Source organism: Amphiprion ocellaris, chromosome 14, assembly GCF_022539595.1.
Source record: "Amphiprion ocellaris isolate individual 3 ecotype Okinawa chromosome 14, ASM2253959v1, whole genome shotgun sequence".
Taxonomy (NCBI): Eukaryota; Metazoa; Chordata; class Actinopteri; family Pomacentridae; genus Amphiprion; species Amphiprion ocellaris.
In genome coordinates, this window is record NC_072779.1 from 12,698,287 (window position 1) to 12,725,177 (window position 26,891).

General features: G+C 38.7%; 1 protein-coding gene across 1 annotated transcript; it reads left to right on the forward strand.

Annotated features, from left to right (window-relative positions):
• Nucleotides 1-961: 961 nt before the first annotated feature.
• Nucleotides 962-25,423, forward strand: nectin1a (nectin cell adhesion molecule 1a). Its single transcript, XM_023288489.3, has 10 exons — nt 962-1,355; nt 14,428-14,540; nt 16,488-16,746; nt 17,964-18,081; nt 19,727-19,908; nt 20,004-20,121; nt 21,802-21,953; nt 22,109-22,241; nt 22,344-22,407; nt 24,342-25,423. Exons 1-10 carry the CDS (start codon nt 1,304-1,306, stop codon nt 24,657-24,659), a joined length of 1,509 nt encoding a protein of 502 aa, XP_023144257.1. The 5' UTR covers nt 962-1,303; the 3' UTR covers nt 24,660-25,423.
• Nucleotides 25,424-26,891: the final 1,468 nt, after the last annotated feature.

A 26,891-nucleotide genomic window follows, 5' to 3' on the forward strand; every position in this document is an offset into this window, starting at 1 on the left:
GCCTACCAGCCTGTGGGGGTTAGGGATATGATCTGGGGTTGGTCAGGTTCAGCAATGTTATGTTCCTTAAAAATGAAGTCAGCTGACTACCTAAGTATACTAAAAAATACCAGGTCTTTCCATCAGTGGAGTTTTAATTCCCTGATGGCAGGATTCTTGGGGCTTTGACCATTTTATAGCCAATGCCACGCTATACATGCACACTTAAAGGGCTACAAGTGGCAATTTTGTATGTTTCTTTTAAAATATTTATAATCTACAGAGTCTGGAAGCTTTTGGGGGGGCGACAATAATTTCTGCACAGCATTTAATAATGCATAATGTATTGCTTGCCGTTTACTCTATATGTATCCACTCTTATTGTGAATTACTTGTATTTGCTTCTGTTTTACTGTTAGTCTGGATACTTTTAAGCTGTTGCACTGAACTTTGTGAAACATTTGAGATCTGCATTACCCCGGTTAGCCTCCTGGACTGTCTCTCCCGAAAGGAAAAATATATAAATAAAAGATGAATAAATGATGACATGGTGGATTTCCACTCCACAAAAACCCAAGTTCATGGTTTGTCTCCCTCTAAATGGTTTTGCTTCCCTCAGAGGGGAGAAACCTAAATAAATAATATGGTACAAAACCCAGAGAACAAATTAAGTAATTAGAGATATTTTTTTCTCTCAGTGACACCTCACTGACTCCATAAGCATTGATTGCTCATGTTCATTTAGTCTAAATGTCTGCCAACAGGGTGTAAAACTCATTTTCATGATTGTGTGGACAGCAGTCGGTGACTCCTGGAGCCTCGTCCCTGTCTGACCTCTTAATTGCGCCTATTGAGTTTGCTCATTTAAAACAGCCTGACTGCGACTTTTTTCCCCTCTAAATGTGCGCACCAGCCGGCTCAGCCCTCACACAGTGACAGATATTTGTCAGTCGGGACTGAGGGGGGGCAGGCTATCTCGGAAATAATCTGCCCACGCGTTAAGCTGCTTTATCCCCGCCAAGCCTCAGCCGAACAGACTGCTGCGGCTCCGTTACCAGTCAGTGGGAAACCCGCATTAGAAGAGGTAGAACGAAAGAAAAAGTGTCTAAAGGTGCGGAGAGAAGTTTGAGAAATCTCTCCAGGCTGAGAGCTGGTGAAGTTAGGAGTGTGGAGTCGCTTTGACGCACACATGCCCGAACCCTGACGCACGGTCCTAAACCTGAACCTGCTGCTGCTGTGAGCTCAGACTGGGAGGCAGGAGGCGGAAAACAAGTTCACACTGGGAATTTAACCACAGCGAGAAGCTGGCAACGGTGGTTCGGGCATGGAAAGGACTGGACTTTGGATATTCCTGATAACAACTTGTGTTAATCCAGGTAAGCTTCTCTGCTTTTACCAGCACCTGATTAATAAAAAGTGATGTGACTCCTGGTAAAAGACATCATAGAGTATTTGGTCTCAAATCTGCAGTCACAAAAAAGGCAGTGAGGACAAATTAAACATTGACATGTACCTGATGTGCTGTGCATTCAGTGTAGAAGGTATCTAAACTCAGAATGACAAAAATCTCAGTTCATAATCTGCTTTGTTGTGAGCATGGCAACTGAAATGCCATGATCTTTTTGTTTATTTTTGTTTTAGTTTAGGCTGTTATTCTAATAAATGCTTGATCATTTGTATAAATATATAGAGGGAAAATAGTCTTAAGGTCATTTTACACTAGTGTTTCATATCATATAGGAGAATTTCTGTCACTCTCATCATTAGCATCATCATTTTATTATTAATTATAAGTATAATACCTTTTTAAATTGTTTATATATTGAAGCAGATTACTTGATAATTAATTAACCATTTACTATTGTTTTAATGACTTGCTATACAGTAATATATGCAAAAAAAATCTGTCAAATGCTAAGATGTTTTGTGACAGCCTCAACCTCAGAATTTTTATTAATGGCTAGTGACCTAAAAAGCATCAATAAAGATTATTACCTATTCATGACATCTCATATACTCTTTACAAGTGGCCCATGATGTGTGTTAAATTAAGATTAGAAATAAGAAAGTTAAGCTTATAATTTTGTTTTCAGAAATTTGTTGTTCAGTGTCACTGTGACAATTTTGCTTCTTTCAGTGTGACTATGACTTTTTGGCAGAATCAGACTCCACTCATTAGCATGTGTGAATGATTAATTCTCTGAAAATACAACAGGAATAATGGTCTCTCCAGTCAGTCCCACACATTGTCCGACTAAACTGTTTTCAGGAGGCGTGCGGCCGAAGTCACACTAAAATGTGGCCGCCACTGCAAATGGCGCTGCCACATCTTAAAGTGTCTGTGTGTGTTTGAATGAATGGACTATCTCTTGCCAAACAGGTGCAGCGGTGTAATCACGCTAAGCTGGGGCCAAACCTACAGCTGGCATCAGAGCTGTGGCAGCGTAATAATGGGGGGGACTGTGGTATACGTCTTACGTAATGACAAAAGCGATTGTGGCAGCATACGGATGCCCTGAACGTGACATCTGCTGTGATTGCTTTTTTCACTCTGCATGTGATAAACCGCCTTGTGCGAGCTGAGCAGTAATTTGCGGGTGCGCACACATGTGTGTATGTGTCAGTGTGGTGAGTGTGAGGCCGCGCCATGTGTGTAGGATTGTCATGTTGAAGGACAGAGCCGTGGATTAGAGCTGCACAGGGAGCAGAAGGGTGTAACAACACGGCTGCTGCCAAGCCCCAGCCTGGTGACTGTTGCTGCAGCGTATCTGTCTTTTTCTGGGTGATGCAGTCTCAGAGCAGCTCCTCAGGCCTGTCAGCCCCTGTAGACCTGCCACCGGGCTGATGCGGATGCTGGTTGCTGATGTGTTTTCCCATAAAAGTTTGAAAGCCTCCTCTGCAGAGAGACCCAGCAGGGAGAGACAGAGAAAGGCTGACTTAGGGAGACAGACAGACATGAATTTTAGTATAATCCACTGTCCACAGCTGGAACACACAGACGCTACCCCACAGAAATAATCCAGGGCAAACACACGGCCCTTCTGTGCTCTGTCCCTTTTGTTTGTCTCTTTTGTGCACCTGTCCCTGCAGAGTCTACAAATTTATTTCCTGCTCGCTGTCTCTCGGTCAGTTGATCTCCCTCCACAGACCTTTTCCTCATTTCCCTCCTTCTCTCCCTCTTGGCCTCGTACTCTCATGTCTCAAACACACATGCAACAGCCATCATAATCCTGTGAGCTGCCCGCTGAACACCGGCCAAGCGAACACTCCACGTTCCTGCAGTGCCACCGAGATTACACACCCACACGAACACAAAACCTGCGTGGGTGTGTAATGCATGCGCGTAAACGCACGTGTCACAGATGCCAATCAGAAACAATGACAGATTATAATCGATTCAGGGGAAAAAATGAAAGGAGAAGTTGTTTTTGTCCATTTCAATGAGGCAAAAATAGACAGGAGCTGCGTAATTTGGTAGAGCGGATGTCAAAAGGTTAGTTTTCATTGTTGGTTAAATTGTCACGATGTGCAGTGTTTTAGTTTGCAGAAATAAAGAGAGCTGCTCTGTGAGATAAGAGTCCAGTCACAGCTTTATCTCTGTCTCTTTCAGGCTACTTCTAGATATGCAGGAGAGAGGTTTTATTTGTAATTTCATGTGTGTGTTTTGTGCGTTAGTCTTCATTCTGGCTCAGGTTTCCCTGCATTGTAAGTCACAAGGCCAAAGATACAAACAGGGTGTGTAATCCCCGATCAATCACAGATTTGATGGCCTAAAGATTAAACAGTTAATCTGTCCTCTTTCTCTTTCTCTCTCTGTGCTTTTCATTTTCTCGTCTGTTGCATGAGGCCGTTTTTTTTTCTTCTGGTAGCCAACTGAGTGCAGCTGAAGGAAGATGTCTGTTCAGTGAGTCCTGCAGGGAAACAGCAGTTTACTGTGGTGACTTTGATTAGCAGCATCAGAGCAGACGGTGACATCAGTCTGCTATTTTTAATCTTAGACACATACCTGTAAATACTTGAAATAATGACTTGTGACAGAACAACTGACTCTTTGATTTTTTTCTTTGCGCTCTGTTGAATCAGTCTAAACACTGTGCTATTAAACTGATGTGCATCTTTCACATCCACCTCTAAAGTCATGTTTCATTCAATTTCAGACAGTAGATCAGTACAAAAAGCAACAATTTAACTTAAGAATCACAAGTTTTTAAATATTTCAATAAATAATATTGTGGGGTCATAATCTGAATATTTCTATTAGTCAGAAAAATGTGTGTAGTCAAAATATTGTAGATTCTTAACCTCAGCATTTGAAGTTGTTGGGTTAATTTATATCATCAGTCTTATTTCTCTATGTGAAAGCACTTTGGCTCATAGTCTTTTGTTTAAAATGTGCTATATAAATGACAGTGACTTGACTTATTGTGGGGTTAATCTTAAAGTGTTTCTCTTCTAAAGTTAGTTTGGTTTAGACAGGCTTTATGAGTTGCTTTAAGGATAGCTGCAATAATTAGCAGGTTAATTAATTAATCAAATTTATCAATTAAACATTTAAATACAAAAAAGGACAAGGATTCAGTGGTTATCTCATCTCAAAACTAAATATTTTCTTGTTTTCTTGACCTTATTTTGCAGTAAGCAGAATATTTTTGGGGTTGTTGGACAGACATTTGAAAGCTGAAATGAGCACTCATTATCAAATGCTAAACAATGAAACTTAAAAAAAAATAAGAAAGAAAATTAATAAATTGAAAATGAAAATAATCATTAAGTGCAGCCCTAGTGTTAAGGTCTGATTTTGGTTATTTTAAATTTCTTTAAAAATGTATTTAAAGCTTATCTTTAAATCTCTGTTTAGGTCAGATTTGGGTTATATTTTGTGACGTTAATTTGAAATATTTTATTCATAACTCATTGTTATGGACACTCCTAAAAACTCATTTTAATCTCAGTGACACTTATCTGGTTAAAAAAAAAAAAAAAAAAAAGTTTAATGTTGATAAAAAAAGACAATGTGTTACATTAGGACTTGGGAGTTTGATTCAACAATAAAGCTTTAAAGGATCTTTAATCTTAAAGCCTACAGAAACACCTGCCACTGCCTCTCTGCTCAAATGTACAAGGAAAAGTTAAAATTAGGTTTTCACATAATGACGAAGAAAGAAGGAGGATATCCACTCAGGATATAAGCAAAAAAAAAAAAAAAACCCTCTGCCACGCTGTGCAGCTCTTGCTGTTCTTGCATGTCGCTCATTCAAGTGTGAAACAATATTTCCATTGTTTCGTTTCGTTCCCATGCTCGTCTCTTTGCCTGTGTGCTGCTGTTTATGCAGCATTGTCATGTGGATTGCTGAGGTCATTTCCCATAGTCTGAACAAAAGAAGAATGTGAGTGGACACAGCAGCAAAGAGGAAGGTGGGAAAGATGTGGGGCAGATGAGATATGAGTGTGTGTGTGTGTGTGTGTGTGTGTGTGTGTGTGTGTGTGGTAGGTAGAGGCAGTCTCTCTCTGTCTGTCTGTTCTGGTCTCACCTTAAGTCTCTAATCAGCTCAGCAACAGAGCTCAGTAGGGGCGACTCACTGGTATGTGTGAGTGTTTAAAAGAAAAATTAAATACAAGTGAAAGGTGTTTTAACTCGCTTATCTAAGGCAGGTGAAGGGGGGGGGGGGGCAAAACGACCAGTAATGAACCACAGATTTCTCCCAGCACTTTAAATAAAACCTGTAAAAAAAAAAAAAAAAAAAAAAAAGGTAAGAAATTTAGCAGGAAAATTGTAAAGTTCAAAAATTGTGAAAAAAAGCAGAAAATAACAGCAAATACCTGTAAAATAGTGATATTGTACGGTATTATTTAAATAACATTTAAATACAGTAAAAGAGAGGAACTACTGTCACACAAGAATGAATTACTAAAAATATTACAACAAAATAAAATATAAAATAATATATATACTAGTTTTGAATCATAATTATGTTTTTTTTCAAATAAAGACACATACAGTATATGTAGAATAATTATTTATGCTGACTAAAATACACTTACAAAAGTGTAATTGTAGACTTAAATGTTGTAAAAGAATAAAGAACCATTTGTAAAAATACAGATTTTTGTTGTTATTTGGAGTTTTGGCCTGTTTTTTTTAATTTATTTGGGATTAAAGTGTAAATTGTTAATTATCAGTAACTTAACAAAATAGGGAAAATATGCAAAATAACAGCCAAATCTTCCAAAAAATAACCCAAGACAGTTAAATATATATAATGCAGAAAATGATGACTATTCTGGAAGGATTCATAAATATAAAGCCACTTCCACTAACACTTTAACGTCATTTAGCACAAAAACCAGAAACAGGGGTAAATGGCTCACCTGGTCCTGTGCAGTGTTTTTTTTTTTTTTTAATTGCCCCCTGGGGGGCAAATAAAGTTTTCTGAATCTGAATCTAACAGAATATATCCCCCAGTACTTCTAAAACTTGTCATGCAGATGTGGCATCAATCTTTCTGTCTGTTTCCCACAATATCAGCCTGATCTTCATAATGCCTGCTGGCAGTTCTTTTTTTTTTTTGGCTAACAAGACCAGATTCTTATCAGAATATTGAGGAGAGAGTCATAAATGCAATTTCAGTGATCAACGGGAAGTAAAATCAGATTTAAAAAAAAAAAAACACCTATCATTCTGCTACATGGGAAAAAAACACTTTGATTTGTTTGCATTTCTTGAAACTCAGGATGCAACGATGGAGTCCCTTTAAAACACTGATGAGGAATTGTTTTGGTGGAACATTTGGGTGCAGGGAGGTGAATGCTGTCATTAAAATGACTAATTCCCCAAGAGAACCAAGCAGGCCTGCCTCACTGCACGATCTAAATCTTCATTCTCAACTTGACATTTTCAGCATGTAGGTTGCTACTCAGAGGTTGTTGCTTCCTGTAGTGGTGGGGATTGTGAAAACACAATAATGGAAGTGGAGGAAAACAGCAGAAATGACCAATTTGTACCCACAGTTTACATCCGGTGAGTCAGACTAGCTGTCACCGTAAGTTTCATTCATCAGAGATACAATAAGTGACGCATTCTGACTTAGCTTTCTTGTGTACTGAACATGATCAAATTCTTGTTCACAGTTCTACAGTAAATCAAACCGTTTTCATGAATAAAGTGTTGGTGTGAAAATGAAATCTCAAACACTCTCAGTCAAGGCCATATGGGAGAGCTACAAATGTTTCACTCTGCATCCAAACAGCTTCTTTTTTGCTGGTGCTGATGTTCTGCTAGTTATGTTCTCAGGAAAATAGGTTGCACATTAACTGGCAATGTTTTATGCAAATGAGTTATCTTGTGAAGAATTTAGAAGAACACTGTTTGCTTGGTAGAAGAAAGGTGCCGATTACTGCGTTAGACCAAGATTGATGAAACTGAGACCCAAATTTTTGACCAGAAACAGCAAATCTTCTCTCAGTTAAATTGTACATTTAAAATAAATTGCACATTAATTTTGATGAAGTGATTAAACAACGAAAGGGCTTGAGGCTTAAAAACACACCAAATACTTTAAATGTTGAACTGAAAATATTCCAAGACAAACATTTTGTAATGTTGAGCGGTGCATATGCACAGCAGCACAAATTCTCTGATTCAGATGCACTTTAATATCCTAAATGCTGTAATCTACTCCCACTGCCAGCCTCCTTCCCTCCAAATGACCCACACAAACACACAGTGAATTAATGAAAGTGAGCCTGCAAAGCATAGTGGACTCGTGCTCAAATACAAAACTATTAAACTTCTTAACATAACCAAACACATAAGGCTCAGGTTGACCTCAATCACGCAGTGATGTCGGTTATATTTTGATGATTGATGTCAACAGTTTGGTTTGATCCCAAGAGGCCTCTCCGGGCTTTTGTGTGCATGTTTGCATGCATAGAATATGCACAAAAGTATATTAAATGCTTTTTCTGCAGCCATGACGTGACCCTATAAATCTCTTAAAGTACTCGGTTAATACACTCTGTCATCATAATCTAATTGAGGCTTTGTTTCCGTGCTTTGATCTCTCAGGTGATGGGAAACTAGCTCAGCGCTAGCATGCTATGACTTTTCTCTGTGAATTTGTGCATGTTTGCGTCTCATAAATCAGCCTCCAAAACCGAGATTGTCAAGTCCACCTCTCTTTCCCTTCAAAGGACACGAGGACAACTCAATTCAAATTTCCAACTCAAACTTTTATTTTCCTTTTAGTTGGTCGGTCATGATATTTCAATAGGTTGTAAACCTTTAAAGACAGAGAAACAAAGTTTACACCATCAAACACAGAACCAAAAAGTTGACATATTACCCACTTAACCATTTAAATGAATCAATCACTTAAACCTTTTTAAAGCAAATAAAGAATAACCAACCATATACATACCATATATTTTCTATAGTTTTACTTTACTTAAACTCAAAATGAAACATCTTAATTCAAACTCATTTGACATAAAAATGGAGTAAATGCTGCAGGCTTTTATTAATCAATCACACAGTGAGCAGTTAACATAAACTTGGCCATATCAAGAAACATTTCAAAACACCAAGAAAGCAAATAAACATTTCACCAACCATTGGTGTCTTTGGACTGAATCCATGACTGGACTTGGATCTTCTTTGTTCTTTCCTCATGTCTTTCTCTTCTGAAGATTGTTTGGCTGATTGACTGACTGAGTTTCCCCCAGTCCTTCCCAGGTGCTTTAAATCAGTGATCACTGATCAGGTGTCAAGCACCTCTTTGCTGCTGCCGTTGCATTCTGGGAAGTGTAGTATTTAGTTCCATTTCCTGAGATTCAGCTCAACAAAGATTGAGGCTGACATCAGCTGAATTAGAATTCTTGTTCATTTTGAATGAGCCACTGATGTGATAGCTCAGCGAAACCCATGAGGCCACAGCGATCGTTAACATGTTCTTTTAAATTTTGCAGGCTTTAGGTGATGGCAAAGCAGATTCATTGGAGCTTTAAGATCGCAGGGTGTCTGTAACATTTTGTGTGTATTTTAGTGAGAACTAAAGTTTAAAAGTTTGAAGTAAAACAGTAAAAACTGCTGATTTCTGCTGGTGTTTGAGCTCTCCTGGGATATGGGGAGTTGAATTTCAGAGGTCTGTGTGCTTGCTTAGACTTCAGTGGGAATTTACAAAGGTCTGTTGTGTTTCCAGTTCAAATTTGATTTGATGTGGTTATTTCTTTAGGGAGATGTATGGGGAAAATAAATACAGTTTAAAACAATTAACCCCACTGATTCAGTCTTAAAGGCGGTGGTTGTATAACCTCTTTCAAATGAAGACTGTAATTGAAATATTATAAATTTTTTAAAATAATATGTTTTGAGGCTAATAGATAACCATGTAAAAGAACCAGTCCAGTGTGTGATCCACTGTTGTATTAGTGTTAGTTGCCACATTATTTGAATCAGATGGTGAAGCATGGATGGATGATTTAGGTTGATAAAGAAGCTTTGCAATGTTTCTGTTGAAAAGTAGCAGGACTGAAACAATGACTTCCCATGATGTTTAAAATTGAAATGTTTTGGAAAGATTGGAAAGATAACATCTGATTTCACTGAGAAGAGCAAATCAAGTTTAGACAGTTCTGCATACAAAAACTGGTCTTGTGAAGTTTTTCATCATATTTATGTTGGAGAACACATTGTGAAGTTCATCATTTTATTTTATTGATCGAAAGTGTCAAGTTCAGTGGGATCAGTGGGATTAAATGAGCGATACTGCTGTGTGTCGAGTAGAAATTGGGTTTTCTGCACAAATTCCAGAAAAAATGCAGCTGGAACATGTCTTCTGACTCTGTAGTGTTAAAACCTGAGTCATTTTACAAAATAACAGGTCCTGAATCGAGCAGTGAGCCCCAGCCCCTGTTTCGGACCTCGAAAATACAGTTGTAGGTCGTTAGCATCACGTTGATAAAAGATATAAAGAAACACGTGAAGATGTAGCAGTGATGCAGAGAACACGATTGGAACAAGAACTCAGCCCTGTGACACACCGCACATTAAACGCTATCTAAGCCCATCAGTTGAGCAACAGCATGATGTACAGACATACAGTGCTGTTGGATAATTACTGGGCAAACACAGGTTGACGGTTTATTACATGTCACAGTATTAACAACACTTAAAGCTGCCGTCCGGGACTTTTACACATTCAAATTCAAGCCCTTGTCAAACAAGTTCACACAATGCTCATTAAGCTCACCATCACCGTCACATCACCAGGTAAATCTCTCTTTATTTCACAGTGTACCAAATCTTTTTGTCTGTCACGCCATTCCCATGCTAGCACATAACATGGTTTAAAACTGGTTTGTCAGAGCTGAAGAGGGCAGCGATTGACAGTGAGGTACACATCATATATGCATGTGTCCACAGTATTTGTGACTTAAATTCCATGCTGCAGGTTTAAACAACAAAATGTCTAATCCTTCTTTATTTGATGTTGCTATCAGCAAGATTTGCTTGTGCATTCTAAATTTTTATAGTCAACCATGCTCTCAAAAAACAAAATGTCATCGTAAAGAGAAGTCTGCAGCCCCGATTTTGTGTTTTATTCCTCACATTCTTCACAAGCAGTCAAGCACATTTAAGTGAACCCAAATTTCGGGAAAACTATAACTATTTATGTGTGCAATCAAACACTAAACCCTAAATGTGTTTAGTTTGGTACAAAAATGATTTGGTTAAGAAAAGAGTTAAGACTTGGGTCATAGTAACTACCTGGTTAAATTCAGCAAATGATTGTGGTTAAGTTGACCAGCATCCCCTCATGCCACTTAAACAGACTAAGCGCATTTTCATGAAAGTGTGATCTTTAGACTTTTTTATCTACATATTACACTGCACAGTGAACTTTCTATGAGTAATTTCCAGCTTACTTCATCTATTTCTGTGTGCCAGAACACTTTCAGAGGACCTTGTCAGACTGATGAGCGGCTTCAGTTTTGATGCTGTCAGCCCGGAGTGTTTAGAAGTGTTTGCCTCTGTAATGGAGAGAAAACTAGAACACTGATGGATAGATCAATATTCCTCCATTAATAACATGGAAATATTGGACGACAGGATGAGCCATCAACTATGGCACCTCATTATATTTGATTTTATGCCTCTACGCCGGCAACAGCTGTGGCCGGAGGCACCGTGCTTTTAGGTTGTCCGTCTGTCCGTCTCTCTCATTATCATGAACATCATATCATGGCAACGCCTTGAAGGAATTTAATCAAATTTGGTACAAATATTTATTTGCACTGAAGGATCAACTGATTGCAATTTGGTGATCAAAGGTCAGTGTAATTTCACAAAAAAAAAAATGTTTTGGCCAAAGCTCAAGAATTCATATGTTAATTATGGCAAAATTTCACAGAAATGTCTCAACGCCTTAAAACTGATGAAATGGGGACATTTTATATCCAAAATGTCCAAGATCAGCTTCACGGTAACATCATATTTGTTCTGGTCATTGTCCAAGCCTATAACTCAGGAACAGAAGGAGAGACTGTGGCCATGATTTATATTTGGATACTAAATTGGTGAAAAGTGATCTTGGGTTCTGAGTTAAGTGGTGACTGTATAGATCGTCAGTGCGGTGAAACATCCACATTTCAGAATTTGTAGCTACTTTGCAGTAATATCCACAGTCTCTAAGTGGAGACACCAGGCTTCTGATTGGAAATTATTCCATGGACTCACACATTTAATATAGTCCTAACTTGCATTTCATTAAAAAATATACTTAATGCCTTTTGATAAAATCCTTAAATGTTGGTACATTATACACTGCCTGTCCAATAAAAAGTTGCTGCCTGGATTTAACTAAACAAGTAGGTAAGAGCCTTCCATTGGATAATTATTGCAGTGATGAATATGTTTCAGCTGCAACAACTTATTTAACCCTAGCTGATGCAATGAGGAGCTTCTCATTTCTTAAACAACCATGTCGGAAGACTTATCCTGTGGTCATGGAAAGGATGTTAATCTGTCTCAGAAGGGTCAAGTTATTGGCCTGCATCAAGCAAAGATTAAGTTAAGAACCGTCCAACGCATTAATAAAACCTGGAAGGATAGTGGTGAACCATCATCTCTGAGGAAGAAATGAGGTCGGAACAAACTCTTAGATGATCATGATCGGAGATCACTTAAACGTTTGGTGAAATCATAAGAAATCAACAGTAGAACTCACAGCTATGTTTAATAGTGAAAGTAAGAGCATTTTACATACTCACAATGCAAAGGGAACTCAAGGGATTGGGACTAAACAGCTGTGTAGCTCTAAGAAAACCACTGATCACTGAGGCTAAATGGAAAAAAAGCTTCAATTTGCTACGGAGCATAAAGATTGGACTCTGGAGCAATGGAAGAAGGTCATGTGATCTGATGAGTTCAGATTTACCCTGTACCAAAGTGATGGACACATCACAGTAAGAAGAGAGGCGGATAAGTGATGCACTCATCATGGCTAGTGCCTGGGGTTAGGGTTATGATCTGGGTTTGGTCAGGTTCAGCAATATTATGCTCCCAAAGAATGAGGTCAGCTGACTACCTGAATATACTGAATGATCAGGTCTTTCCATCAATGGAGTTTTTCTTCCCTGAAGGCACAGGCATATTCCGAGATGACAATGCCAGGATTCATGGGGCTCACATTGTGAATGAGTGGTTCAGGGAACATGAGGGATCATTTTCACACATGGATTGGCCTCCATAGAGTCCAGACCTCAGCCCCATTGAGAATCTTTGAGATGTTCTGGAGAAGACTTTGCACAGCGTTTCGACTCTCCCATCATCAGTTTAAGATCTTGGTAGAAAATGAATGCAACTCTGGACAGAAATAAATGCTGTGACATTACAGAAGCTTATCAAAACAATGCCACTGTGTATGAGTGACATTCTCAAAGCTAAAAGCAGTCCAACAGAGTGTGTGATTTTTTTGGGACGGGCAGTGTATGTTATTCTGAACAGATGAATGTAAACTGCAACAGAGACATACAGTGATGATTTGGTAATTCTAGTTTTAAATACAACTTTCAACATGGATATCACCCCTGGATGTATTCAGTCTTAATCACTCATCATGCATTGTTTATTTTCTGGTTTGTGGCAAGAACTGTGTGAGAAATGTAAAGTTTCTAGAGATAAATGATATTTTAATTTTGTGACTGATCACAAGGCATGTTTTTCACTAATATCAGAAAAGTCTGTTTCCATAATTGCATTTATTGAAAGATTTTTCAAATAAAGTGACCAAATATTTTGCTTCACTACATACACATTACAGCATGTGTGAGATTTGGATCAGAGTTCCAATTTTGACCCTTTTTTTGTGTGCGTGCCCATAAATCGTCTCCTGAACCAATTTCAAACACACATGGTGAGAGTATTTTATACCATGGAGAACTTTAAGGTAAAGTTATTCACACATACTTGACCATGTAAATTGGCAGCAGTTGACAAGTCTACACAAATGCTAAACAATCTATTCATTTCTAATTAAAATCTTTGCAAAAGAAAATTGCAAAGACTCAAATTTAGGATTTTTGTCATGCAGCGTGTCTGACCCAGGGTTTATAAATTCATGCTGTAATCCTCGTGTGACAGTCACGCTTTGGATCTCAAGTATTAAAGCTCCATTACATGTTGTAAGTCTATTAACAGTAAATACTGAACTAAAGCTTGACTGTAGAAAAAATGTATTTCAAATTAAATCCTAATATCTGTCAGAAAAAATGCAATTGCATATTTTCTTCAAATTGGTGAGCCCTTGACTCTTGCATTAACAATAACAATAAGTCAGATTCTTTATTAAAAGGTGGTTGTGAAAAACATAAAATATACTTTTTTTTAAACTCAGACATTGATTTTTTTTTGCTTGTTTTTTTAAATTCAAGATGGCTGGTGACTGAGTGTTTGAGTGTGTACCCACACTGTGTAACTACACGTGAGAATTGGAGCAGCTTTTGTTCTGGGCTGTTTTGTTAAATGAACCATCATTGTTTTCTATTCTGCATCATGACAATAATAATATTATTCTGCACGAACCTTCCAGATTAAATATGATGTTATTTACAACTTCTCTGACAGACACATGTGAAAACACATGACTGGCGAAGTGGGTGTAGCTCTGCTGTGGATTTGTTAAAGGGGATCAGTAAGTCAGTGGGAGCAGGAACCAAACAAATCGTGCTTATTTATACCTTCCTCTAATCCGCAGCCTTTGACCTCTGCTCACCTCTCATGCTGTTGAAACGTATCACCTCTGACAGCTCGGCTCGCTTTATAAGTTCAACGTGCTGCGCCGACTGTGAACAACTTAAAGCGTGCCGCTCTGATGCTGCCAGCATGTGTGAGTCTGTGTGCGCCCATGTAGGCGATAGGAGTTTTTATTAACGCCTTTGTTTATCCTCCAGGAATAAATGGGCAGACAGTGGAAATGGATGATGGGAAGTCGGGGTATGTTGGCTCAAAGGTGGATCTCCGGTGTCGGTTCATCAACAGCTTCCCGCCTGTCAAAATCTCCCAGGTACGACCACAAGTTGTCCACATAAAGAAGTGTATACAGAATAAAACATCACAGTAAATCTCAAAAGCACATGATTAAATTCTCACCCAGCATAGCCTCCAAATTCCAGATTAATCCGCACACTGACAGTGTGTTTGTCTGTAATGAAGTAAAAGATTATTTTCTGCAGAACCTCTGCAACTTAAACAGAATTTGCAGAAATTATTAAACATTCTATGAAGAATCCAGTTCATTTGAGTTAAGAAAGTAAGAGACACCCAGTGAACACAGATCTGTTTTTGCAGGAAAAGACATAGAACCATATGCATAAAACATCCTAAGGATCTTAAGTAGCTCCTAACTGGCAAAGTAAAAAAAAAATTCCTAAAAATAAAGTTTTTGGAGAGAACTTCACAAAATAATTTAGCACTTTACGGTAGGTTTAGTAGAGGATTCAAATCAAATCAGACAAATATGGCAGATGATTCATGTATGCATGCAAGGAAATATAAACAGTGAATTTTTGATAGCAATATAATCTCATGGTTGAGAGTTTATAAAGACTCAGTGAGACGCATTCCGTCCAGTAGCAGTTGATAAGATGGTTTGCACCTATCAGTACCACTAAAATCAGTTTGCAGCACTGATGAACTTGGAATGAAATGCATCCACATATCTGACTGTGTACATACACCAGCACCAATTGTATTAAATGTAGAATTGTATCTCTTTCAGTTTCTTGCATTAATGAAGTAGTAGATGTCAGTGTTCCTTATTAAAGTGTCTCTCAGCAGCTTTGTGAACAGCTGCTCATAAGAAGCTCTTTCTGGGAAACTTTCGCTGATTTATAATAGAAATCCTTTTTGAACACCATCACGAAATTCATTTCCATTTTGCTTTTTGCTTTTACTTCTTTGTACTTTTGAACTGACCTCTGAACATGCTTACAAAAGACTTAAAGCAGAGAAATGAATCTGTACTGCTGAGGATGGCTGCAAGGAAACTGTAGACATATGTCCTTGCAAACTCCCCTCAAAAACAATGAACTAATTACATGCCCAAGAGGGAAGGTGTCCTTACAACGGTTCTGTCACCGAGACTTTGACTTGACTGTCTTACTTTTCTCACTTTGTCACCACCTGGATGTGCAGCAGGTCGCTCATGTTTTGCATCTGAAGAGTGTATAGGCTATTTTTACCTGTGATATCAGACTGTTTCCAGTGGCAACGCTGATCTGATCTAACCTTTGAGAAGCCTTTCTCAGAAATGCAAACCTTTCCTTCTTTTAATGAAATGGATGTTATTGAGTTCACATCAGACATGCCACAGGAAACAAGTAAAAGATAAACTTCACGTACAATGTTTGTCCTTGAAAATTCAGTGGGAATGCAGAGAAATGTTTGGTGTGTTTGAAGATGAACAGAACTGGGAGGACTAGTTGTGCACTTGAAATCAGTTTCAAAGACCAGTGTTTCAAATTTAGACTGTTAACTACATATCATGTATGATTTATAATACAAAGATATAAATGCAATACAGCAAAAGTTCTCAGACTTATCCCATCTTCGGGGGCCAGTGAAATATAGTCAGATAGCGCTTCAACAGTAATGCACCACTACAAGTCTTTACAAGTTGCTTTTTATCCCATCCCATAAATGTGTGGGTTGTCGGTGGGGTTTGAAGTAAATCTAAAAATCTGTGGTTGTCTTTAAAAGCTTGCTGTGGTTCACTTAGTCATTTATGGTATCAATTATAAACATAGAGCTGTTTATTTAGTGAGATAAAACCTACAGTATTATTAATTGCATGCATCAGTAATGACTGGACTTGACTGTATCACATTCATGATTCATCTTGTTAGTTTGGTAATTCAGGTGTCTGTGGCTCATCTAAGACCTTCCACACGTGAGCTGTACTGCACACTTCCTTTCCCCTTCATCTACTCTTTTCTCTTCCTTCTTTAACAAGGTAACATGGCAGAAACTGGTAAATGGCACTAAGCAGAATGTGGCGATCGCAAATCCGTCCCTGGGCGTATCCGTGGCTCCTCCCTACAGGGATCGTGTCACCTTCAAGAACGCAGCGGTGAGGCGACGGACTCCGACTCTTGAAGACACCACCATCACCTTCTCCTCGCTCCGCCTCTCCGATGAGTCCACCTACATCTGTGAATACACCACGTTCCCTGCAGGGAACCGAGAGAACACAGTAAACCTCACTGTCTACGGTAAGACAGACAGACAGACAGATAGGGTGGGCTTTAAGTGAAACACACTTTTAACCCACACTGAGAATGTTTGATATGAAAGGGAAAGGTTTGTTTAAAAAAGTCAATGATCTTAGCAACTCCCAGAATACTGGTTATTAGAATCTTTAAAGGCAATTAAACCCTCTGGTGCCTCTGCTCAAAACCTCCATGACTCTCTTCTGTGGCAAAAAGGAGAAAAAGCTGTGTTCAAAGTAGTGAAACTTAAAGTTTCTGAACATTTTCTGTTGTGACACGACAGCAAAGTTCATACAGGTTTCCCATAGTCCATGTATGGTCTTTGATTTAGGAGCACGGACCTGAAGTCCTGAAGTTTTACACAAGTTACACAGTTGCAGGAGCATCTTTTGTGTAAATTTCTATCACAACACCTGCTTACTTACGTTAGCATGTTATAATGTGACCGAAGCACAGGTCAACCAATTATAGACCTGGCAGATTTTTCTAAATATCAGTGTTGTTAATTGTTTTCTACTTGCTCCCAATTAAATAAATAATTTTAAACTCTGCTGCTTTGGTTCTGATGCAGTCGCTTCTCTCTGCCTGTGGTCACGAGCAACATCCTGCCCACACCACTATGTAATTGGTTACACATCATCAGTGTTATCTTTTCAACACTAAGGAACAATTGTTGAAACGTTGTCTTTTAATCAACCATATTTCGGAATTAAAAGTTGTGGTAGAGTTTATGTTTTTCTAAATTTTGACACAGATTTAAATTTTTACTGTAAATCAGTTCCAAATATATTGGAAGTTATTGTCTCCTAGATTGCTAATAATCAGTATTGATATCAAGTAAAAAAACTAAACAAATCATACAAGTCAAAGCTTGGACATAAATATGAACGAAAAAAGAAATAACGCACTAATTTGTGAGCTTCAGTGGTGGTAGAATGAGCCAGGCTGGCTGTTTTCTGTGTCTATGGTAAGCTAAGCTGAAATGTCTATGGATCAACATAAAAATTTATGGCATTTCACCTAACTGTATGGGCTGCACACATCCTATAGATATTACATAATGAAGAGATCATTAAAATATCAAGTTTTTGTCCTTAGGGCATCAGAACATGGCATTGTTAAAATGTTGGGTGCTGCTCATATTTACTGAAGGATCAAAGTTACAGATTTTAACGTTAAACATTATGCTATATTATGTATATATTTTCATATTCCCTCAGTTCGCCCAACCACTCAGATGAGTCTGTCCACGCCGACACTGGTGGCTCGATCATCCAATCTGAAAACCCCTGTGGCTACCTGCACCTCTGCTAATGGGAAACCACCTGGTACCATCAGGTGAGCATTAGTGTGTGATTTAACTCACTCTCCCTTTTTTGAAACTTATTGTTACTCCGCCAATGACCGCGGTGGATTTATGTGACGATCAGCGTTGGTTTGTCTGTCTGTCTGTCTGTCTGTCTGTCTGTCTGTCTGTCTGTCTGTCTGTCTGTCTGTCTGTCTGTCTGTTAGCAACATTACTCAAAAACGGACTAATGGATTTGGATGAAATTTTCAGGGAAGGTAAGAAGAACCAACTGATTAGATTTTGGCAGTGATGCGGCTTATAGTCTGGATCCATGGATTTGTTAAAGATTTCTGTATCATTGTGAGCTAGCAACACGGCGTCACTGTAACTATGACTACAAGTGAACACTACTTCGGCTGCCTGCTGACGATCACATGATTGCGATCCTGCTACAAATCAACCGCTATGGACTCATCGGGACTTTTCCGTTGGAAATGATACAAGGAACAACTGATTAAATTGTGGAGGTGTTTCTGAGTCCCATCAATTCCCACCGCTGCTACATTTTCAGGTCACGTGATTCAGTATCCGTACATAATGTACACGTGTTGAATGTGTTTGTTTTTTGAGATGGAAGACAAACCACTTCTCTCTAATTAAGCTGTTTATTTTCTAAATATCAGTGCCTCAAAAGAATCTTGTACAAAGACCTTTTCTATTTGTAACAGCCTCCCAGAAAAGGATAAAATCAAAAGTGAACACAACATTTTATTCAGTCTAGTATTGTGTGATAGGTCATAGATATAAACATCTAATTCAAATATTGAAATGTGATTGGCTAAAGGTGGGGATAAACCCTGGTTTAGACTTAGTTCTCCCATTAGTTGGTGCACAGATATGTCCATATCTCTTGGCACATGATTAATCCAATCCGTTTGTATTATTCCATTGTTAGCTGAGATGTGATGCAGCCATTAGTGGTATCTCATAAGGAGGATGCAGGTGTCCCTTAGGGAGGATTATTATGGTTTTCTCCCTCAAACAACTTTGAGTTAGCAGTTTCAGTAAAATTAATTGTTACATTATAAGAAAATAGGAATGTGCTGTATATCAAGGCCAAAACTATCTTTGTTAGTGTGTTCATGTGTAGAAGAAGGAGCTTTTTTTTTTTTTTTTTTTTAAGCGGCTGTAACTTCCCAGCCTGACCTGTTTGTTCCCACCAGAGCTTTGAGTTACAGCTTAGCTCCATCTATTCCCTTTTAAAGGTCAAGCACAACTCATGGATTCATTGCACATTAAATGGTTATTATTATCAATATTATAACACTCATATGTAATGTCAATTTCAATGTTCAGTTATTAGTACCTTTGTGAGATAAAAATCCTAACAGATTTCAGTGTTCAGTTAGTAGTGCCTTTGTGAGATAAAAAATCCCCGCAAGGTCATTTTGTTTGTGGGTAGATCTATATTAAATGGCAACATTCTATGCTGCCATGATTTGTGATCATCAATAACTAATAACAAATGCTGCATTTCTACAAAAAAAATGCTGCATTTCTGACAATGCCATATGGGGGAATGAACAGCCTCTGAGTGCTTTTCTTGTTATAAATATTTGCCCCTCTTGAGTTCAGTTTACACATGTATCTGTGCATTTCTGTGCCATGACACCACTTCCTCTTTACTGCGAGCAGGTGGGAAACGAGGGTGCCAGGAGAAGTGACCACCAGAGAGTACAAAAACTCTGATGGGACGTTCACCGTTCAGAGCGACTACATTTTGGTTCCCAACCGAGAAACACACAAGGAGACGCTCACCTGCGTCACCACCTACAACGAGGAGGTTTACACTGACAGCGTCACCCTCGATATTCAGTGTAAGTCTCCCTTATATCAATAACAATTCAGTGAAATTGAAACTGAGATGGTGTGTCGTAATGCTATTATTTGTATCTGTTTATATGTGCACCAGATGAGCCAGACGTTTTGGTGGACGGCTATGATGGAAACTGGTATCTGAACAGAGAGAATGTCCAGCTGAGCTGCCAAGCTGATGCCAACCCAGCCGTCTCTCTGTATCAGTGGAGACTGTAAGTACAGCTCTGTTTATGTTTTACACACATTTACTGTTTCTCAATTTGAGGACAGACAATTTCCTTCATCATTCTAATGTCTGGAGCTGTTTCTGGTTCCTTTATGTGCAGCACTTTGCTCTGTCATGTGGCATAGATGTGAAAATTGCAAGAAAAGATCATAGATACCAAATATAAAAACACTTTTCATCTTAACCCAGTAAACAAATTCTGTATTCATGCAACCTTATTGTTATTCTAACTATGCCTTCAAAGCAGTGCCTTCGAGTCACCTGCTTCACTTATAATTTAGGAATAGTCCACTTAATCTAAATGTCCAATACACATCAGCCCGCATGTCCATCAAGTGGAAATAAAAGGACAGCGAGGGAATTTATTTACAACTTAGATCAAATGAAAAGCATTTAAGCCACTGCAAAAACAACAGAAAACCTGCTTTGTACAAATCTGGAGAAAGTGAAACGCCATTCTTCAAAAGAAAGCAGTAAACACAACACACAGCCCGAACACTGCCAAACTGCAACTGGAACTGGCTGGATCTCATCCATGAGTCTTTGTTGTTCCGAACAAGTGGAGGTAGCTGCCATCAACCATCCACTTCAGGAAGGGAGAGACTTATGTGACATTATCAGGCTTTCTTTGTATTAGCTGGCTTGACAAAATCTGAAACCCCAGTCGGAAATGACGGGATCACAATGGTGGTTATCAACTTTCTTTGTTAACCAGGTTTTGTTAACCATTCCCTGTGGGCATTCTCATATAAGGAAGCGTTTATGTGATTCTTCTTTGACTAACATAAAACTCAACAGGTTTGCAGATATAACATATTTCCTCAGCTAAGAATCTATAGCCCTATGATCAGGAATAGAACTGGTGAAAGAGTGGCACCTTTTACTGACAATTTACATCCTAAACTCACAGTTACCTGTGCAGCATAAGTTACAATGGCTAAAAGACATTAAAATCTCTGGCGTTAGGCTCCTCGTATCTCGCTAACACATTCATCTCACTTTGTTGTGCAGCCCTCAGGAGGAACATAGGAGAGCAGAACAAAACACACTGACAGATGGCAGTACAACCACAACACCAACAAAGAACTGTGCAGTACTAGAAGAACTTCTGTTACTGCAAACTCAGAACACATTTTACTGCTACTTTTGTATACTCTATTGATCCCGCAAGTGGAAATTCTCTTTCATCCCATTTGGGGGTAGCATAGGGTCAGCCACATTAAGGCACTAAGCAGATAGGATAAAGGGCCTTTCTCAGCTTGGTGGTACTTGCTGAGGCTTGAACCTTTGGCCTTTTGATTAGTAGCACAAAGCCTTAAAAGTGGAGCCCTGAAAGGACTAGTGTCTTAAATTAAGTGGAACCTAGGAGCAGAAATAAATATGTTGTCGTCCAAGTATGATTGCCTGTATCGATTAATTGCTTTGTTTTCAGTAGCTTAGAATGAGCCCTTCATATCTATACTGGCTCTAAAGAGGGCCTTTGCTGTTTTTACGTTAAAGTGGCAGCCACTGTAAGTTATTCTATATAATATAATTTCTGCTGTCTGTAGGTGTATTTTGTGTCCCCCTAGGTCTGAATCACTGCTATAACTGGCTTTGCTACATAACCTTTGTTTCACTGCACGTGCACCTTTCTTATTCGAGCCTTATTGCCTGTGTTCTGCAGGGTTAATGGCTCCATACCGACCAATGCTGAGATCCGTGACAACGTCCTCACCTTTAAAGGACCAGTCACATATGACCTGCAAGGAACCTATGTGTGTGATGCAACCAACAGCATCGGGACTCGATCAGCCTCTGTGGAGGTCAGCATCATAGGTATGGTCACCTTACTTAATCTAACATTCAATATTACCGCTTCTGTTTATTTACTTTATACTTTATATTCACATTTTTTTACACATATATGAGCTCCAAGCTGCTGGAAACTGTGAAAGTTGCTATTGACATTAGTGTTTGTGTTTTCTCTTTAGAAAAGCCACTACCACAGATCGCGACAAGTGATGTCATCAGTGTAATCGCCTTGTTATTGGCTGCCGGAGTGCTCATGGGCATCACTATCACTGTCCTGGTGCTCAAAATAAGAAGTAGAAAAGACAGCTCCTCGTGCGTAAACAGTCTATGATTTCGCCATCCTTTTGCTTCACATGCTTGTTTATCTCAAAGTGGTTTCCATCCGCATGACATCTTTTTATTCTTGTTGATCAGGAGGGACTCTCCGTCCAGAAAACTGTCCCAGCCGATAAGGAAAAGACCAGGAGACGAAATCCAGGTAACCTTTGGGCTGTGTTTGAAATTTACATATTCATTAGCGTATCTTAACAAACATATTGCACATTTACTAAATCATTTGCTAAGAGATTTAATGCACCTCTTATTGAACACTAATCTTAATTTATGTAGATGCACAATAAATGGGATTTTTCTAGAAAGCATTTCTACTGAAAATTACACAATGTACTCAGTGGATGTGAATTTTCTAAATGTCCTTCCTAAGCTAAAATAATTGACCCAGCTAATTTTTTGTTCATGTACTTTCTCTGGTAATTTATATAAAGCAGCATTTTAATAATTTGAATTTAAAAAGTTATTAAGTTTAGAAGAACAATAATGCAACGCCCCAAATTTACAGGCCTAAATACAAATATACTCTGTTTATTTAAATGATAAGATCAACTCTACTGCAATCAGCACACTGCAATACCAGTTCTGCAAATATAATTATATTAAAGCAACAAAAAACTTCCTGTATTGATCCGCGTGATACAAAAATATAGTGGTTCTCGAGAGTAAACTATATTTGGATTCTTGCTGAAACAACAATGATAAAAACAACTGCTGGATTTAGTCTGAGCGCAACAGCTTTATTGGCAATGATTTGACTATGGAAATTGTGAATTTGCAAACAACATCCCTTGCTTTTAGAAACGCATTCAGGTTAATGAGGTTACCTTAGAACACAATGACACATCAGAGGACGTCAATAATTAACGGACTTACTGCGGCTGTGTCACCTGCACAAATGGTGCACAGCGCTGGCTGCTGCTGCCGAGTGTTTCCGTGAAACAACCTGAGATGTTGTGTGAAAGCAGATTTCTGTATAACGTTGCACAACCATACACTGCCTCTGTGTAAAACTGAGCCCAGGTTAACCCTTTGATTCATAGATGGATTGGCCATTAATGGGGTTCCAGCAATAACATAATGTGATATATAGAAATTCTTCCTCTAACTAAAAACATGCTTAATTTTTTCTAATTACAATTTTTTGATATCGGTGATGTTTGGACATTTTATGGGTTTATATAGAGGTTTTATAGTATGTAAATACATATATTTTCTAGGGAGTAAGCTATGTGGCTAAGCATAAAATGTGTTCATTTCTGCTGCCATGCAACAGCAAAAGCATTATATACTTTATTGTGACTGCTGATGACCGCTGAGGCCAAACAAATGTGGGGAATTTCAAAACCTTTTTTAAAAAGTCCTGAGGATTGCGTTGTCTTCATCTATGTTTACGTGCCAGCAGTGTTCTTATAGCTGTTGGTGCAATACTACAATTCTTGGCATGATACCAGTTGTTGTTGGATTGCCTGCATGTGCATCCTCATGCATGTGCACAAGAATAAATACAACTGAGGTTGACTCATTGTTCCAGAGCACTACTAGGAGCATGAAACTACCTTTAAGTGTAAAATATATGTAAGACACAGTATATCTGGTGCATGCCAGTTATAGAGAATTTATATTGTTTCTAATTTGGACAAATGTTTTTTTAAAGGTCCCATATAGTGAAAATCCATTGTTACTGTATTTGGTGGTTGTTGTACCCTTGGAGGTGTAATTTATAACCTGTAGAATATGAAAATGTTTACTTCTGCTGTTCGTCAAGACCCCTCATAATAGTTAGCATCCCAACCTTAGACACAATAAGAGCTCGACCCAGGTCCTATGTAATGTTTAATTAACCGCTAGACGATGAGTTTTCTTCCTGAAGGGGGCGGGAACAGCTGCAGCTCATCGGTTTTCAGTGCAAAACAGCCTGAAACACACAGTCATGGTAAAATGAACCATCTTTGCAGTATTATAAGGTGAAAAACTGACAGACGCATCATAGAAACATGTGAGACTTAGTTAGACTTAACTCATTTGTTGCAAAGGGACACAATATGGGACCTTTAGTATCTGTCTGTCATTTCTTCACAGCATTCAGGACGTTTTTACGAAGAGCTTCCGAACACAGCCGACTACGTGAGCTACAGACTGGCCTGTAACAAGGAGGACTACCCCGAGCCCTACTCCCCTCCCATCAACCCTCCTCTGTCATTTCTGCCCCAGCACCCCTACCAATCCTCACAGCCAACCACTGCAACGAGCAGCAGCAGCAGCAACGCCACATCCAAAAACACCTTCTCTCCTCCTTCGCACACCACGGCCATCTTTAAATACCCCTCGGTGCAGGGTCTGTCCTCTCCCCCCCCCGGAGTGGCAGCATACACATTCCCTAAAGAGCAGTACGTCTGAAGCAACATCTTGTTACAGGTTCTCCAACGAGCTCAATGAAACAACACAATTCAAACCCAAACGTTTCCTGAGAGGAGGTTGGAATACGTGGGACATTTAACCCATGCTGGACTATACAGGCGTTGTCTCTGGACTGTCTGCACCCCTGTGGAGCTCCACGGCTTTTGGGGTTTGGACTCGTGATGACGTCCAGTTTTGAAACTCTCCTATGTCCCATCTTTTATTGTGTTTTATTCTTTGAAAAGGGAACCATGTTTAAGTTGTAGGTTATAGGAAAAGTCAAGTTAAAGGTGACTTTCATTTTACAAGTGTATATTGCATGTATGTATTTTTGATTGCATCAAACTGAATGGATGGGATTATCTTTAGATGTGGTTGACTCCCTACTTTATCCTATTGGACTACCTTTTGTAAAAAAACAAACAAACAAACAAACAAAAAGGAATACAATTTCCTCTGATGCCCACTGTCTTTATCCTGTGTTGTGCACAATGACAATCCCTTTACTGAGAAGCACCTGATGTTACCTTTTGGTTTTACCTCCTGTTTTAATGTAATGCTTCTATTGTGCTTGTATTTTGTATCATTTACCGTTTTTCTTTGCAAAGAAAAAAAGACATTTTTATTTACTGATGATTTTGTCGATTTATGAAATTGATGTTTTTATTTGTGGTATTTGTGAGTTTCAGTATTCATTGACACTGGCTGTTGGATGAATTTCTAGCATTTAAATAAAAATAACTGCACTTGCATCACACTGAAAACCACAAGCCCATCTAATCTTTCTTCACCCTAAAAATGATTTAGAGGTTCACAATGGAATAAAACCACAAGCTGATGGATAGCAGAACTGATCAGTCCACCAATATTTCAACAACAACTGGATGGATTGCCATGAAATTCTGCAAAGACATTTATTGTTCTCAGAGGATGAATTCCACTGACTTTTTGTGTAGCGAGTTCACAGTTTCATTTATTCTGTAAATCATTAAATTTGATGGAGGCCTTAGCAAGTTTATGATGCCAGAACTTTTCCTCTGGAGCCATCCAGTCAAAATGACTAAAATCTGCAACTCACTGACATTCCCTTCAGTTTTTGCAGTACTTTGTGTTTAGTGCTAACCAGTAAACATCACCATTAGCACACTAAACTAGCATTGCTTGGGACAAAAGCATTTGTCAAATAAATACATTTTAATGCATTACAGCCTGTTTAACATCAACTTGTTAGTATTGTCATTGTGCTCATGTACAGATGGAAATCTGTAAAAATTAAAGGAAAAAAAAACAACATAAAATGTGTTAGTAGGATGTTTGGCTACCATTTTCCAAAAATGCACCTTGGAATTGGTTCTCCAAGACTGCAGCAAGTTGATCCAAGGGATTGGAGGGATGAAGCACCATTCTTCCTAAATATTTGGGGTTTTGGTGATTGTGGTGGGGAGTGCTGTCTAACACATTGGTCCAAAATGTCCCGTCTGGTCACCCCTGAAGAGTACACTCTCATCAGGATAAATGTTTCATCATAGGATAAAGGCGATCATTCAGAAGAACTTTAAATGGATTTGCAGAGACACTTTCCTCGAACAGGACAAATGGGCCCAAACCCTGTCAGTAAATGCCTCTACAGCATAATGGAACCACTATATCCCCTCACTGGAATTCAAGCGTTCAGGGTTTTCCTTTAATTTCTCACCTGTCTGTAGCTCAGAGAGTTGTCATGAGCACACACCACCATGTACTAACTGATTGGCTTAAACCTTCAAAGCCTGAGCCAATTATTTCTAAGTTCAGTCCTGCAGTCATCAACAACGGGATCAAGAGGCGGCTGCCCCTCCTCATAGTCAGAGCAATCAGAAAAGACAGGACGGCACATTCCTGTCCAAGACAAGTCCATCCCTGACAGTTCATTAAAATGCAGCTTTGGACCAAAGAGGATCATCACTGATGGGAATACATAGATGTATACAATAGTTACAGCTTACATGATGAGCAATTAATAATGATGACTGAGTGACAAAAGCTACTTTTAATTAGTAGTTAAAACAAAAAAAAAAAAAGTTAGATAAAACACTATAATAAAAGGTTTTTTTTTTAAATAAGGTTCAACACTATTTCTCATGGGGGGTAAAGGCCAATACAAGAGTTTCGGCTACAGTGATTATTGTTGCTCAAACATTTATTTTGAGTTGTGTTCCACAATCCTCGACATCCACTACCACAAACACACTT